The sequence below is a fragment of the Tyto alba genome, unplaced genomic scaffold, assembly GCF_018691265.1.
Source record: "Tyto alba isolate M040663 unplaced genomic scaffold, T.alba_DEE_v4.0 Super-Scaffold_41, whole genome shotgun sequence".
NCBI classification, from domain to species: domain Eukaryota; kingdom Metazoa; phylum Chordata; class Aves; order Strigiformes; family Tytonidae; genus Tyto; species Tyto alba.
Window position 1 is genome coordinate 15,339,271 of NW_024881317.1, and position 17,075 is coordinate 15,356,345.

Sequence of the window (17,075 nt, forward strand, 5' to 3'; positions counted from 1 at the left end):
ACAGTCAATCTGAGCATACAATTGCACTCCCTCTTAGGATGTAGAGGACACTGGCTTATATCTTCATTTCTGTTGTATTAATTCATGGATTTGTATGTCAGGTAGGTATGTTAACCACTGTACTGTTGATGGTAGCGCTTTGGTAGCAGATTGTCAGTGTCTCTTGTTGAAGCTGGACACACTCTGCATACTGGCTAAGTACTCCCTGGTAAAGGGAATCATTGATCTAATAAGCTGGTAGTTGCAGCCATCTCTGGAATTGCAAGAGATGAGATTCAGATTCTGGTACATCAGTAAACTGTTGTATTAGATACTCTAGATTCAGCAGGTGATTTAGATAGCAGATGAGGTAGAATGGAAAGACAGAGAACGAGACTGAATTTATGACTGAACTTGGTATACATTCCCACCTTACCTATACTGTTTATTCTAGACATATGTTATTCTCCTGATTCTGACAGGGGAGTTGAAATTTTATTGTAAAATGTTAATTTTGTTATACGTGTTCAGTGATATTTTTTTTTTTTTCTGCAGAGATCCACTCTGTCCTGAAGTTTCATCTCTTACACACTCACATGCCAAGGTATCAAAATCAAAACTATCCTGGTTAATTTCTCTTGTAGTATCATTTCCACGTATTACTTCTGGTTTTGAACCTGTGCTGCACTGGGGACTTACACGGGTGGGAAGCCAAAAGAAAATGATGTTCAAAGCTGTGCTGCAGGGACAGTGTTACCAGGGTTTCTCAGTGCCACTGGTAGTTAACTGGACTTGCATCATGTTTAATTTTTGTGTTCTAAGTTTCCTCTGCTGTAAAGCATTGGTGGAAGTGTTCAGTGTTTTGAACATCAAATTAAGAATTCCAAGTGCAAAATATTAGAGTGTAATTCATTTCTTCCTTTCTCCCCTTCTCCCCCCCAACCAGTATAATACTAAAGACAGTACTACTGTCTTCTAGATGTAATAATAAACAAGTAGTCAAAGTAACTGAATAGAGGAAGGGAAATATAATGGAAAAAGGATATTAGGATTAGGAACAAACTTGATAGAATCTAATTAAAATTACATTGAAACTTTTAGGAGGTGAGCTAAAGCTTCCAAAATACTGTCTTCAATTATTTATTAGAATACAATAGAAAACCCCCTAATTTTTAAAGAATATTTATTTGGGTGAAAGTAACAAAAATATTGTCAGATCTTCCTTCTACAGAGAATTTATAAGGTTAAAATAATGCATAAAAATAGCATGTTTTTAAAGGTATGATAAGCAGTTTTCAAATAAATGCACTCTGTTGACAGTCTGATGGTTAATATCTTGATAATAGCTGAGAGTCTTGCTTATGCATGAATTTATTGTGGGTATGTGTGCAAAAACTTCCACAAGCAAATGACTATTGGATGTATTATCATTTGGGCATACAGACATAAAAGTTACAAGATAAAGAGGAGTGCAAATAAAACCGAAAAACTGCTTTTGAAAGTTTGAAAAGCATGCTTTGAAAAGTGTCCTTGAGTCTGAATATATGAAAAAAAAAAAATTAAAAACCCACAGAAAACACTAGAAAAAAAGAAACTCCTAACTAATTAAAAAAAAAAATTACTACTTTCTGAAAAAAATTTGTAGCTAGCAAACAAGAAGAAATGTGCTTCCGTGCCCATGGCTCAGAACAGACCGTGCTCTGGAAGTAAGGGAAAAAGAACAACTTCAAGGTATATTATACACATCTCTCTGTAATAAAATATTTTAGGTACTATTTTTGTCTATCAGGTTATTTTTATTCATGTATGCTTCTATATTTATATATATTTGTGTAAATAATTTATCAAACTTTTGGTCCTCCTCAGTCAGCTCCACCATGTAGCTATCTGTTTACTTGCATAGAGTACCAAAAATTATTAGTGAGCATATGCGATTAATATTACAACAGTGAAGCTGTTGCTTTCTGCTCAAGCACTTCTCAAGGCTGACAGCTAATGTTAACCGCTTCAGTGAAAGGATGTGTAATGAGCATAGATGTGGGAAATACGTCATCGGAGGCACTCTGAGAGACGCTTGCTGCAGACTGATTTGCGATCAGACTGGTGATGGGAAACATGAGGCCCTTCAGGATCTCCTCTATTTTGGTGAATCTTGGGCTCACAGGACAAGAGAGAATCAGTAATAGTACCAGGGGTTTCAAGCTGAAAAGCTTCAGCTCTGTAGATAGCAAATTCAAGGTTGTAAAAGCAAGAAATGGAGATTTGGACTGAAAAAAAAAAAAAAAAGAAAAGAAAAGAAAAGGCAAAAAAGGGTAGAGAAATACACATAATCCTGGGAGCAAATTATACATGCCACAGGATATGGACAAATACCAAAATAGGATAAAAATTTGCAAGGTGGCAGAACATGGAATTGACACAGGCCAAGGTTGTCTTTCAGGACTTGGAAGTCACTTGTGAACCCTTTGGACCTCCCTTGGGCAGGTCAGAGGAGGCTGTCATGCTGGCACCACATCATGAGGTTTAGAAGTGGAATCACGGAGATATGAGACCTGCAAGATGAACCCAAAGTTGTAGGAGAAAGTTAGCAGCTAAAAGGAGTTTGGATGCTGCACTGGAATGAGGATATGTTGGAATAAGAACTTAGGGGCTTCAGATCCTGTGGGAACTAACGTAATCTTTTTATAAAAGCAAGCTGAGGAGATACCCTGTGTAGCAGATGTGTCACATACCTTGTGTTGTGGTTTTATAAAAACTTTGGTATGCAAATTCCAGGATCAGTGAAGTTTCCTAGTCTAGGCATAATGATAAAAAAATTGCGGGAAGGTAGGAGTATAGCTAGAGAGGACGGACTTCTACAAGTTAACATGTGGGGGGGAAAAATAGCAGAATTTAAGGCACAGGATAGTAGCTAAAGCCAAGAGAATATTCCTCTGTTTCTCTCTTTTACTCCGATTTAGTTATGAAGTTGTTGGATGAGAAGACCATGACAAAATCTCTGTAGAAAATGGTATTGGTTTCCCTGCCTCCTACATTGTAATATGTAAAATCCTGTAGTGGTTTATGTGGAATATGGTAAAGGTATCTTACATAAAGAAAATGAGAAATTGCTATCAATGCATCTTCCATATGAATGCAAGCAATGAAGCTGCATTAGGTAAATGACTCTGTCTACTCTTAAAAATAGCAAATGTGCTATATTTTTGGTTGTTTTGTTTTTTTTTTTTTTGTAATGTAAATATAAAATCTAGAGTTTGCTTTTTTTAGTTCAAGAATAAGAAACCTGGAAGTACAAAGTGCCGATGATGTTGCAGTACTGGAGGACTGCATAGATTTTTCTTTAGCAAAAACAGTAAGCAAAATTGAAGAAAAACTAGACAAGGGAGACTTACCAGATTGTCTAGATGATGATATTATTCCAAATGTTGAAAATGAAGTTGGAGCAGGTACGTTTCCTCCCATGGTTAAGTATTTTTATTCTTACTTCCTCATTGTTAGAAATGGGTTCTTCTGGGGAAAAAAGGAAGAGTTTCTGTAGAAATTACAGGGAAAGTTCTAAAGCCCTTAAGTTAAAGGAAAAGGAAAAGAAGACTTTTCTTTCTGTAGTCCTAGAGGAAGATCAGGTCACATATGAATATTCATGGGGAAAAGTGAATTTTTATCTTGATTTCCACCTTTATAGGAAGATATTTGGATGGGTACATATGTTGAATATGTGCATAACATTTGATTCATTTCACTGGGGAAGTAGAAATACATGATGATAAACATCTCTTTCTGAAAAGATGAGCTTCGGTCCTCTGGACAGATTCTGCCTTCCGAGGAAAACGCATTTCTTAGATTAATGCCATGGATCTTAGTAAGTGGCTTAAATGAAGTAATGTTTCAGCTACAGCGCTTGAATGAAAATCCTCCAGATACTTTCCCACTCCAAATGGTGGGTTTATGTTTCTCCTAGATATAGAGTAGGAAAGGGGATTGTGGCATTTGCCAATTAAGCTAAAGGCATGATGCACATCTGTCTTTTTGGCTCTGGTGTGATAAAAGTAAGTTTATGTAGTTATTACAATACTAAAGCAAGCACGAGATTCACTGCGGTAGTACAAAATGTAGAAAACCTCTTCTTTTAATCTAACAGCTTGATGTCAACAAGCATGCCAACACAGAAATACCTTGATTTCTAACCTTGTGTAATTCTGTGCACACCTTCTGTTAATAAGTCCCCACAAACAGATCCTCAGATATCTTTTTTATAGTTCTTGTTCCTAAACTAAAAATAAAATGCTATGGACTGCACTGGAAGCTTACACCAAATATATTCAAGATAACTCAAAGAGAGTTACTACTGATGTCTAGTAGTGAGGTCTTGGGGACCAGGGGCATATATTTGAGTACTGAGAATTGTTTCTGTAACTTTAAATTAAAATACTCTGAATTGATTTTTGCTTTTTAAATTTGATATTGACTATTTAGAACACTCTGAATGCCCCCTTAATGTGCTAAATAAGTTATTGCAGAGCATGCCAGCAGTGTCAAACTCACAGAACAGTTACAGTTTTCACAAAGAAGTTGATGTAGATACTAAACAGGTTTGTTACAGAGTAGGCTTATCCCTTAGTGGGACTCTCCTAGTAAGGGATTCCTTAGGCTTATACACCTGGGCTAGACTTTTTAGGTCAATGAGCTGATAAGGTTCCATAGCATTGTCCTTTCCCTAAGCTTTGCAGTGCTTTTCCTGGACTTAGGTCCTATATCATTATATCATAATCACAAGTTATTACAGTGCAGCCATTCTTCTGCCAACACATTAGCTTACACATTATTTTTCTCAGGGGCTATTTTTGTGGGTTATAACTCAACTCTGCAGTAACAACCAATGGTAGAATCACAGACACATAGAAGGCTAAAAATTAAGCTCTATTTTTATCTACCATACCCCCACACCTATGAACAAAATACCTGAATGTGCCATAACACTTCACATTAATCTTCAGATGATCTCAGGAATTCAAAACAGCTATTCTACCTTGTAAGGTATCAGAATCCCTCAAATGTCCTCTTCTTGTTTACCATTCCCAAAACGGTTGGTTAACTTTCTAAGCTAAGACCACCCTATTAAGTGATACCCCTCCCCCTTATCAGCCTCATCAGGTGATTAAAATGGACCAATTAGGAATCTAATTGTTTAATGAACTTTATCTCTTGTGAGAATTCAAACTGATTTTGGATCATAGCCACCTTCCAAGGCTGATCTGGTTCTAGTTGTGTTCTTGGATTTTCAACAAGGTTTACTACTAAGTGCTCTTAATGATATAGAGTTGTCTAAGACAGAAGTTGTCTGTGGACTACTAGCTGAGTAAAAAAAAACAAAATGGAAACAAAATGGTAAAAAGAAAGAACCAATTTTTGCTCAATATACAGAAAAATAATCTGGAGAAAAGGAACAATAGGTGGTAAAGAAATTTGTAAATGAAACAGTGATGTTATTACAGTTAAAACTGACATTAAAGTGTTGTAGAAGAACCTCAAAGTACTGAGTGAGGTAATAGAATGGAGGTTTATATTCAGCACTAAAGACTGCAAAGTAATGCTGATAGAAAAAACAACTCCAATTACACCTACTCCTGAGCTAGACTTTGTTTAGTTGTTACTAATTAAGACATCTCCAAAAGCATAAACTAATTGCTTGTTCACAGTGGAAAAGGCAAACTGATTGTTAGAAATCCTTCAGAAGATAACAGAAAACAAAATATTGTACTGTTATCATTATGCTATTGTATAATTGATGCTATCCCATCTTGAGTATGTCTTATGGTTCTGTACACCCCATCTCAAAACCGGGATCCAGAACTAGGAAGGACACAGCAAAGAGTATATAGTAGCAATTAGAAGTGTGGAACAACTTGAATTTGAATCTTCAATTTGAAAACAAAACAACTGAGGGCAGTATGAAAGGTTCTGTAATGAAAACAGCAGTGGTAAAGGGAAAGCTGTCTTTTTGTAATGCAAACATAAGTAAATGCCACATTAAATTGGATTTAAAGCAAGCTATGCAAAGTGTTTTTCTTTTACATAATGCATCATTAAATTAGCCAACTCATTGCCATAGGATATTGTGAATGTCAAACTACAATAAGTTTTATAAAGAAAATCAAACAACTTAATAGTATTGAAGTACATGAAAGAGTATTAAACTTGATGGCTTCAATATGGCCTCCATCTCAGGGTAGCCACTGTTACCAGAGTCTAGCAAGGATGTAACTGGAGAAAAAAGTCAGTCTGTATCTTACTTTTTCATGGTATTTTCCTAAATCCTACTTATTATTGGCCTCTGCAGAGTTACTATTTAAGTTGCAATTGACAGTTGATAAGGGAAGGTGGGTGAAATTAAAATACTTCTATTACAGCAAATGAACATGTGTACCTATCCATCCCTTCATGTTCAGCTCCAGATACTCCTCCTCCATTTAATTATTTTCCCCTGTACCTACTGTGAGAGATGGTTATTCCTATGTTGCTTGAGTTGATTCTCACAGTAGTTCAGGGGCAGTTCTTTGTGAGTGATCTGAGGAAAAGGTGGGTGTAACTACTTGAGTGTAACTACATGGATTGCAGCTACAGATTGATTGCAATGTAGACATACCCTACAGTATAGTTATCTTGAGTTCCATCTCAAGTAATGCTGTAATACGTAGCATAGTATGGTTAAAGTTTCCAATAAATTTCAATTTTGAGAATTGTGAGTCTTTTACATTTTAAAGATTTCAAGTTCAGTCATTAAAAGGAAAAATCTATACACAGATTTGCCTAAGTGAGAAATTTGAAACATTTATTCAGAAATCTGAGTTTTTATTTGCCTATTTCTCTTTAATAATTATAAAATATGTAGCGTGTTTTTAAAAACAGGAAGATGAAAGTGAGTTCTTCCGTCATCCTTGCTTTTCTGCATTGAATAATGAGTACTTGTGGATATTAAAAGTCACTTTTTCTGTTCACAGAAGCTCAAATTAGATTTCTTAAGGCACAGTTACGTGTTACACAGGAAGAGCTGGATGGTGTAGTGTGTGAATGCAGGAAAAAGGTAAGCCCTGAGTTTTCTCATCTGTAGAAACAGAGTGGGTTCCTCTTTAACAAATAATCACAACAATATTCCCTCAACCTTTTCTTTTCAAGTATTAAGAGCTAAGGTTGTGGTGCTTTTAATTTCATAAGAATTCAGAGTCAAGGATAGTGATTTCTTTATAAATGTGATCTTGAACTTGTGAAATATACTTAATGAAAAAAAATTTGATACAAGAAAGAACCACTGCTCAAACATCTCTTGAACTGTAAGACCTTAGATAGTTTGTGTGTGTCTGCCACAGGGATCACCTCTATTTCATGCATTTGTAATCAAGCAAGATTTTTGAACTAACTTTCCATGTTACACAATTAGATTATTTTTAGTTGTGGTCTCTTAACTTAAGAATGCTTTTTTCCAACTATTCCCCAGGCCCAAATGTGATGATGACATTCAGAATACATGACAAACCACCTACCTGTTTTCTCTCAAGCTTTTAATTTAGAGCTGAGGAGCAGGATTATAGTAAATAAGTTTTTTGAGATAGGTACCTGGAGAAAATCTTTAGAGTTAATTAGATTTTGTTATTTTTTATCTATACTTTAATTTTTATCAGTACAGGTTCTTCTGCATTTCAACACTTTTATGCTGTGATTTGAAGAAATTCGTTACATTAGATTTTAAAGACATTTTTATTTTCAAATCAGATTTTGTAACTAGCTATTGAAATTCATCATTCCATGCCAAAAATACTACAGAATTCAGTTACTATAGCAGAGGACAGAAGATAACCTTGTACCTATTCTTGTCCTCCCCCCATAGCACTCTGTATGTAAATATATAATTTGGGGTACTAGTATCTGATGTGAAAATCACTTTATTACATTCAGGAGGTCACAAAAATTTCATATTGGCAAAGCCTTGAGATAGATTCTGGGTTTTGTTCCAATTCACAGTCCAATTATTGTAAGGAAGCAGTAAATCTGTTTTAAATACAAAGAAGTGGGAGTTTCTGAGGTGTGTACAGTCACATGAAACTTAGGGTAAAGCACATATATTTCCCAGGTGAGACACATATATTCCAGGGGCTGAAAGGACAGGAGAGAAAGACTTGTTCTCATAGAAACCCCATTTCTCTATGTGCCTTGATTTTTTTTTTTTTTTTTTTTAAAGAAATTAAGGGCATAATGTATCTCTGAAATAACCTACATTAGTATTCACTTATAATGTTTAAAAGGTTATAAAAAAAAATGCCTGGAAATAGTAATGCTTAATGTGGGATGTAATTGCCAGTAGGTCATGAATCTAATACAGGATTCACTTGATGTTAAGAGAGTCTTGAATTTGAATACTTGAAGCATCCTGGATTGTTAGCTTGCTTTTAAGTCAAAACCACATAATCTCCTAAAACATAATATTGATTGATTTATCAGTAATTATGTTTTCTTCTTTTTCCCAGAATTTTTCCTAGTGTGCATTTAGCTATTCTCATAAAAATGTCACAAAATAACTATGTGTCAGTTATTCATATTATTCTATAACATTTTGATAGTTAGTTCTCAAAAGCTATGAACTATGAGAAATTAGATGTTTTACATACTGCTACAAGACAGTTCCAAGCAAAAGACTACAGAAAATTAAATGAGAAAAGTGTTACTTTTTTTTTGAAATATTGTCCTGGTAAACTGGTGGTTTGTTTTTTTAGTTTGTCTTAGTAGTTTCCTTTCTTCAAATTGTTGTGAAATCCATCATGAAGGATATAAATATTTTAAAATAACATATTTTTTAAGAACATTTAACTCCATATCTACAATATGTATATTTTTACTGCCTTTTATTTACAAAACATCACTATCACATTATCCTGCTGCTTCCATGCAATAATTTATTTGGGGTTTTGTGCTAATTACTGTCAAACAGGATGATGAAAATCAGAATTTAAAGTCTCGGCTTAAAGATACTGAAGAAGAAAACACCAGACTGCAACGAACAATCAGTATGCAACATTCTCAGACTGAAAGATACAAAATGTTGTCTCAAGAAGCAAACAAAAAAAGTGAAGGGTTACAACAGGAGGTGATTGTGCTACAAAAGGTATTGCAGACGTTAGTCTCATTTATCTCACGGAAGGGGAAAAAATGCATCAAATCACCCTTTGTACCCTAGTGTGATAGATTTGTATCCAGTGTTCCCATTAGCATTTCAATCTCTGATAATAGTTTCAGAAATTGTATTTTTAAATGGTCTAGTCACTTTTTTAAAGGAAGAAGTAATATATTTGCTAATTGCTTTTCTTCTGCTTCTACAATCATACATTTCTATATTTTAAAATTAAATTCTTGTGTAAAAGACCCACAAGAGACAAAACAACCTTTTCAGAAACTGCTATAAAATTCACAAAGGAATCTTGAAAAATACAGGGAAATTTAATTTTTCTGGTTTCAGTTATAATTGTTAAAAATAACTTCTGGTAATAAGAGTTTTACTGCAAACCGTAGAACTTGGTGGACTTTTTGAAAAAAAAACATCTGCAGCTTCTATTAGTCTCTTCTGCAGGTAAAGGAAGGGATGTATCTTTGTTCTTGAAAATGGACTGTTGGAAAACCAGCCACTCCGATTTGGATGAATCAAAATTAACCTGGCTTCTGCTGTAGGCCACATATGCAAAACTGTATATGTGCCTAGATGTAACAGATGGCCTGCATACACAGCTTTGTTTGTTTGGAACTTAATCTAAGAGCAGCATGTGTTTTTCTTTAATTACTCAGATCTAGAGAGGTTGACTTCAAAATCGTATAATATGTATAGTATTGTGTATTACATGTAATATAACAAGGAGAACGTTTCACTTAAAAATTTGGGGAAACAGAACACAACTCAGCCTAACAGAGTCTCATTGTACTTCCATTAAATCATACTATGCACTTGTATAGGCATGCTTTCATCTTAATGGCATTCTGGCCTTTTAAAACTGAGATGTTCTAAGTTTGTGTGTCCTTTCTGTGCAAATACTTGGATGTTTTAAGTTCCCTCGAATAAGTATGCTGATTGTTGATTCTTCCAGGAAAAATACTCGATAGTAGTACTTATGCTACTCATCAGCTCACAGTAAATAAGGCAAAGAGATTTACAAAGTCATTTAGTTTATTGTCTTAAACCAAGACAGGATAGATTCTATCCAAACCATCCTGGACGTAAATTTGTTTAACTTGTGCTTAAAGCCTTCTGTGATAACAGTTTCCATTATTTCCTTAGAAAGTCTATGCTGGTTCTTGTACACCGTCACAGTTAGAAAGTTTATCCCAGTATTTAGGAGATGTCTGTTGTGATGAAAAGTTTATTCACTTCTGCTGTACCTCTACCATATCCAAGATATGGTTCCTTTCCTTGCTTGTCTTTGCTCTGGATTTACCATACACAGTTGTTTCAGTTATTCTTAATACATTGTGTTTTCTAGAATTTCTCAACGTTACTGATCAGACATGATCATGACAGTGGTAGTTCCTTAAAATACTAAGAAAGTGAAAAAGGCAAGCATATGTAATGAATGATTCTCTGCTAATTCATAAGTTATTTTACATATTTTTTTCTGATATAAAAAACTACCAAAACCATGCACTTAAAAAGCCTTTTGCAGTAACTGCTTAAATCTCCTATTTACTTCACAATCTGAAAACTGTTTTATTCTTCAGGTATGAAGTATTATTCAACACTATATAATTAGTGTAGTTGTAGATTAATTCTAGACATACATTTAAAAACAATTTCCTGTGAACATGTGCCTGAATTTATACTGCTGTGTTGCTAAACTCTCAAGACTCACACTTTCAGTCTAGACAGAGTTTTCTGTATAGTTGAGATAACACAAACGTAACCTGATTTTTGGGCTTTTATTGCTTTTGTTGTGATGCAACATAAATGACAGAAAACTTAAATTATGATACATGCTTTCCCAAGCTTCCTTAGATTATCAACAATTTAGGGAATTTCATTAAGACCCCTGCAATGTTTTTTGTATGTGCCTAGGCAAAAATTCTCACCTGCTTTTCACAATTTACCTGAAACACAGTAATTAATTTATTTTTACATTTAATTAATTTGGTGTTTTGTCTCTGAACATTTCTGCCGGAACACCCACCTCAGGCAGCAAATGAATTCTGATGCTCTCCAAAACTTCCATCTTCTTCTTTCCAGCATTCCTCTTTTCTTCCATCTAGTTGATCTAATAAATGATATCACCTGTCTTGTCTTTTTTCACCACCTGTCTACAAGAACATTCCTTCCTCTGAGTTCTCTCACTTGTTAAATCAATCTAGCTGTAATGAAACATGAAGGTCAGGGAAACACCGAAGTTGTGCTCTTATTCCTTTTAAGGCTTCGTGTAGGGATTTATAATTTGCCTTGAAGTTAAGCAAACATTATCTCTCAAATGGTTTTGGGGGCGGACAAGTGTTGGTGAGCTTTCTAAAGATAGAAGTGCTGTGGATGCTTGCTACTGGGAGGAAAGAAAGCCTGCTGGGTGGGAGGGTTACTCATGGACAAGATCTCTGGTATCACACCCCCTACTGATATTCAAATGCCTCAGCCATGCCAGAACAGTGGAGAATATCGAAAGATTGAAATGGGATGCAGTTTTAGAACACAGGATTTTTTTCTCTCCTCTTAGAGGAACATCATAGGAGAAAATTAATCCAGCTTTTCTTAAAGTATTGAAGAATTGGCAAAAATCTTGCCTACTTACAAAATAAAATACATATTTCAGGCATTTTTAAGATGAAAAACTTGAATTTGAATATGTTAAACAATATACCCTCACTGGATGACTTGCAAAAAAATTCTTGATAAAGTATTTTGTATGACAGTAAATGTCACAAAGCCCTAAAAAAATTATTAGAATTCTTTCATTAAATGATGTGATTAGCTGATACGTAATTTGCATTGTATGAAAACTTTTTTTTAGTCATTAAATGCTTGAAAGGCTATATTTCAAAGCTTTTCATATTAATGCAAAATAAAATACATAGCATGAAAGATTTCATTGACTGTATTCACAGCTCCATCACCCTGATAGAAGACAAAGAGTTAGTTTTACATGCTGCGCAGCTTGTTTTATTTGGAAACACAGGGGTTTCCAACAAATGAATTTGCATTCCCTGATGCACGTGCAGGTGTTCTGGGGGGATCTCTGCTGCCCTACTAGCCAGGTTTTTACCCATTTTTTTTAATCAATCAGATGGACAGGTTAGGGACAAAATAAAAACGTTGAAGCAACAGCTGTTTTTGTGAACTCTTAGAGGAGGCACATTCACCAGCAGAATTTTGGAGGATTAGTGAGATGCATCTTACTCTTCTGTTTCCTTTATCCATTTTGGAGAAGATTCAAAGCTTCCCAGAAATATCTGTTCTAGTCATAACTTTGTCTTTGTAACATCTTTGCTGCATACACTTGTCAATCAGTATGTATTTCTTGGGTAAGTGATGTGGAAATCACAAGTAACCACCACAAGAGCTGGTTTGGAATTGAGAAAATAGAACAATTACTCAGAAATAAGGCAGCCTCAGAGCAAAAGGTTAACAAGAAATCCCTTCTCTACCCCGATTTGGTTCAAAGAATCTTTCTGTGCCCGTTACTAAAAATTTGGTAGTCTTTTTTTTTAAAAAAAGTCTATTTCTTTTTCACACAAATCACAAGATATACTCTTTCTGCCAGAACTGTTTATTTCTTCTACTTTGTCTTTTATATATATATTCCTTGATCTTTAATCTCATTATTCTGTTCCTCAACTTGGTCTCTTTTTCTCATTTCCTCACTTACAGCACTATGAAATACCATCATCAGAGATAAGAGGGAACTGATTGTTGCCATAAACACTTGATGAACTATTTTCTGCTAGATGAAATAGTTACTACCTTCAGCCACCATCAGTAGGATGTTTTAATTTTTTGTTGGCAAGTGCATGTTCTCTGGGGAAGAGAGGTGAAAGGAACAGGTGGGAAGAAGCAGCTGGGAATACTAGCCACTGCTCCAAAATCTGCCACAGAGCAGACAGACCAACATTTTTTTTCTCTTTTTCTGACCGAGCATACGAGGTTTTTCAGTCAATCCTGCGGTCTTACATGTTCAGCTCCACAATTATTCTAAGAGAAGTTTAAAACAAAGATGAGCAAGATCCCTTTTCACCATGTCAAAGGAGAAGGGGATGTTTTAACAGTGGAATTAATTGTCTTTGAGACAGACTCTGTCTGCAGGCCAAAGAATTCCACAGACTCTTCAGTTTTCAAGGGTGAGCCTTGCTGTAAATATGTTGTCTATATGGTATTCATTAAAATACCATTATTCATAATGTTCGGTTTTATCCTTTACTTCTTAAATAGGAATTGGAGAATCTAAAGCGTGTACAAAAGCAGGCTGCAGCCAGCCAGAGTGCAACAGAGGTTCGCTTAAACAGGGCCCTGGAAGAAGCAGAAAGGTATAAAGTGGAGCTGAACAGACTGAGGCAAAGTAACAAGGTACAATGGCTTAGAAGAACAAACTCCAATCTGTAATCAGTCTGTAATGCTAGAATGAGACAAAGGGCTTGGTAAGTTATCTCGGACAACACAAATGTAACCTATGCAGGAGGAAGAAATGTCCAGAATAAAGTGATAGTCTTTCTGATTTTCTCCATTTGCGTGGAAATTAGATGTGTTTAGAAAAAGGGAGCATACCTAATACATACACAGGCAAACCAAGGGTGTTATCTTTGAGATTTTATTTTCTTTATTTAAGTTTCAATGTGGGAATATTTTGATTAATCCTATTTCTTTTCAGAAATGTTATGTGTGGCTACTGTTTGTAATTTGGTTAGGTAATGTTAAGTTTCATTGGTTAAAGCACCACTTTCATAAATAATACATTTCTCCTTTTCTTCTTGTGGTAGGATGTAGCTAACCAAGAACTCAAAACAATTGAAGAACTGAAAACAGAAAACAAGAAACTGCAGAAACAAAAGGGAGAGCTAATCACAGGTTTTAAAAAGCAGTTGAAGTTAATTGATATTTTGAAGAGACAAAAGGTAAGGACCAGAGTATTGAAATGTTTCAGTTAACAACTTCTAGCTAAATGTGTCTTTTGTCAAGTAAGATAATCATGTAAACTAGAGCCCCAAGACTGGGAAGTTTCAATGAAGGGGAGCAGCTGCCTCACTTTTATTAGTGCATGTTGCTAAGATTTTGCTATATAGCAAAGGCTGGTCTCCTTGTGAATTGACCCAGTCCTAACTTGGAACACATCCTGTCATGTTGGAGGACTACTACTGACAAGATTTAGGACCAAGAGTATCTATTTGTTCAGGAACAAATACTGTTCAGGTAGTAACAGCAACTCCCTTTGGTGCTGTGTCAGTAGAATCCATTTTAGCATGTGAGATTTTTTTTTTCAGTTTCCCTGCTCCAGGATATTACTTGTTGTATCAGCAGCTGTAACAGCATGCCCTCTCAGGAGTGAGCCATGACATTTTAGACCTACATTCCTCCTGGGTTTTCAAAGTGTGTTCTTGTCTATTAACATTGTTTATTTATATTCTGAGGTGTTCTGTACAGGCACAATTCTGCCCAGGTGCAGATCTTCTTGTGTGTCTGACAAAAAAAAAAAAAACAAAAAACAAAAAACCCAAAACCAAATAAAAACCCAGAGTACTAATTCGAGGTGTGAATTTACTAGACACCTAGAGAAGAGGGGAGTTGTTTCCATCCTTTTGTAATTCCTGGAATACCATGCATACTTTGAATCACACACAATGTAGAAACATCTACATGGCTGCATGGGTGTTTTCATCCCCACTGCACATAGAGCTAGCCTTATTTTGAAAGTCGTTGAATTCTACATTCATTTAATATCTCCCTCAGGGCATAAAAGGGAGGGAAGGGCTACTGCCTCTCAGTTTCTTCAGCAGCTGATGCTGAAATTCAGTAGAGGATCAGTAGTGGAATACTTGCTGACAATTCATGCTGAACAGTTAGTGATACAGTTTTCTTAGAAAGGTGTTATAGTAAAAAGTGGATTAATACTTCAGATAAATACAGTTTTAGCTATATTTTAACTGTTGTATTTGATAAAGCTACACTGATGTCCCATAAAGGAAGGATGTTTTACTTGAAAATAGAAACCTTGGACACTGCAGAGTGGGGAAAATACCTTGTATTTCTCACACTATATTTGTAGCATAAACCCATGAGCATTTAGGTCTTACTACTTCCATCACACCTTTCACTTACTAAATACTTGGGATTGAGTGCTATTACTTCTATCCGTTTTCCTTCTGAGGCTGCATGAGACACATGCAGAGCTCTGGGCTTCACAATTGTCTAGGCAGGATCTTAACATCATAGAGCAGTTCACCTCGAATTGCTTGCTCTGCTGAATCTGATGTGATTCATTGTGGGATGGAGTTACTGTGCTTCTTGCACACTCAAACCAAAGCTATGAGAGCTAAAACAAGAATGTATTTATGGGCAGAAGCACCTTAGAAGGACCAGCCTTTGTGATAAGGAAACAGAACATTTTATTTACTCTTTGAGCTGCAGTGATCACCAGATGTTTTGTAAACACTCTTGAAGACGTTAAGCCCTCCAGAGGAATATTCTGTATGAAGTGGCAACTTTATGTAAGGAAATACACATACTTATCCTAACAACTGGGGATTGCAGTATGGAAATATACCCTTGAATTTGGAATCCCTCTCCAACACAGGACAAAGGAGGATAGGTAACCCGAATACGAGGAACTGGGGCTGCTCATGCATTTCTAGTGAAAGAGAAATTTTCTGGCAGTAGCAGGATGCAGAGGAGATGTTGGGGATTCATCTAACAGAAACACTGCTAGCTTAGCCTTTGGCTGGCCCTCCTAGCTCTTCAAGTTTGAGAATGAACAAATACAGCATTCACTCAAAATACCCTCCATACATGAGGTAACTCATTGTCCTCTAGAACGTGAATTCAGAGAGATGGATGTCGAAGAGCAGTATTTCTGTTTGACTATGAACCAAAACCATAGTCTCAGATAAATTTCACAAAACTCCATTAAGTGTATTTTAAAAATTATGAATACTGTGTTAGAACTGCAGATAATAGAGGAAGCCACTTACCGTTTCTTACAAAAAACATTACTCATAGAAAATGCTGTTGTCCTTTCAGAAGGCTGTGATTGGAAGAACCTAAAAGAGAATGGGGCTAACTCTGCCTTTTATAGCTCCTGGCAGAAGGCACAGGGGAAGGCAGCTAAAGCTCATGTGTACTCAATATACACAATTACCTGAAAAATTTCAAGTCTCTTTTGCACAAGCCTTTTGTTGAATGAATGAGGAAAACCTGATTTGGGCTATTCATGTAATTATGCGTGCCAGATTCAGATGTGCGTAGCAGTACAGCTAGCCTAAAGGTGAGAATATGCTACCACATGATGAATGATAGAGGGGAAAAAAAACCCCAAAGGTATTATCAGTAGTAGGATGAGTTACGGCTGGCAGTAAGTAGTTGCTAGTGTTCCAGTTGGTGTCTTCAGACCATTCTCTGCTTGTCTTGAGATGAAGGATTTAATAGAGCATCTTAGTTTTAAAAGGGATTAAGGAAAGTTCGTCTGAGCTTCTCAGAGCTGGAGTGTGTTACACTGCCTCTGGGAACCACAGTAGGCTTTAATGTAATTTTGAACTGACAGTATGTCTGTGTATTAAAAAACCCACCTCTGTTGAGACTCCTTGTAGACAGGAATTTTTTTGTGTGGTTCAAAACATAGCCATTTTATTAAAACTTGCAGTAAAAACTATTTAGCTGGGACCCTGTCCTTTCTACTTTGAATGATGATAGGTAAAGAGATTATACTCTGGTGTGGTGATGAGAAAGTGTGGCACAGCTGTGAGCTCTGCTGTCACATCAGCTGGAACCCAGGGAGCTCTCAGGGCATTCCAGCTGCTACACCTTTGTGGTGGGTAGCTCTGTGCAAATACACTGACCATTTAGTACTTGCTGTCTCATCAAACACTGATGATCTTGATGACAC

General features: G+C 35.9%; 1 protein-coding gene across 4 annotated transcripts in view; it reads left to right on the forward strand.

Moving 5' to 3' along the window:
* The window catches only part of TEX9 (testis expressed 9), a 30,307-nt gene that overhangs the window by 6,392 nt on the left and 6,840 nt on the right, over nucleotides 1-17,075 (forward strand). For 2 of the 4 annotated variants that reach the window (XM_042804045.1, XM_042804046.1), the window contains 7 exons: nucleotides 535-583; nucleotides 1,625-1,710; nucleotides 3,247-3,425; nucleotides 6,978-7,060; nucleotides 8,960-9,133; nucleotides 13,415-13,549; nucleotides 13,960-14,094. In XM_042804045.1, coding sequence (XP_042659979.1) covers nucleotides 535-583; nucleotides 1,625-1,710; nucleotides 3,247-3,425; nucleotides 6,978-7,060; nucleotides 8,960-9,133; nucleotides 13,415-13,549; nucleotides 13,960-14,094 — 841 coding nt within the window. The remainder of the gene's footprint in view (nucleotides 1-534; nucleotides 584-1,624; nucleotides 1,711-3,246; nucleotides 3,426-6,977; nucleotides 7,061-8,959; nucleotides 9,134-13,414; nucleotides 13,550-13,959; nucleotides 14,095-17,075) is intronic. The other 2 variants (XM_042804048.1, XM_042804047.1) reach the window with 1 other exon arrangement.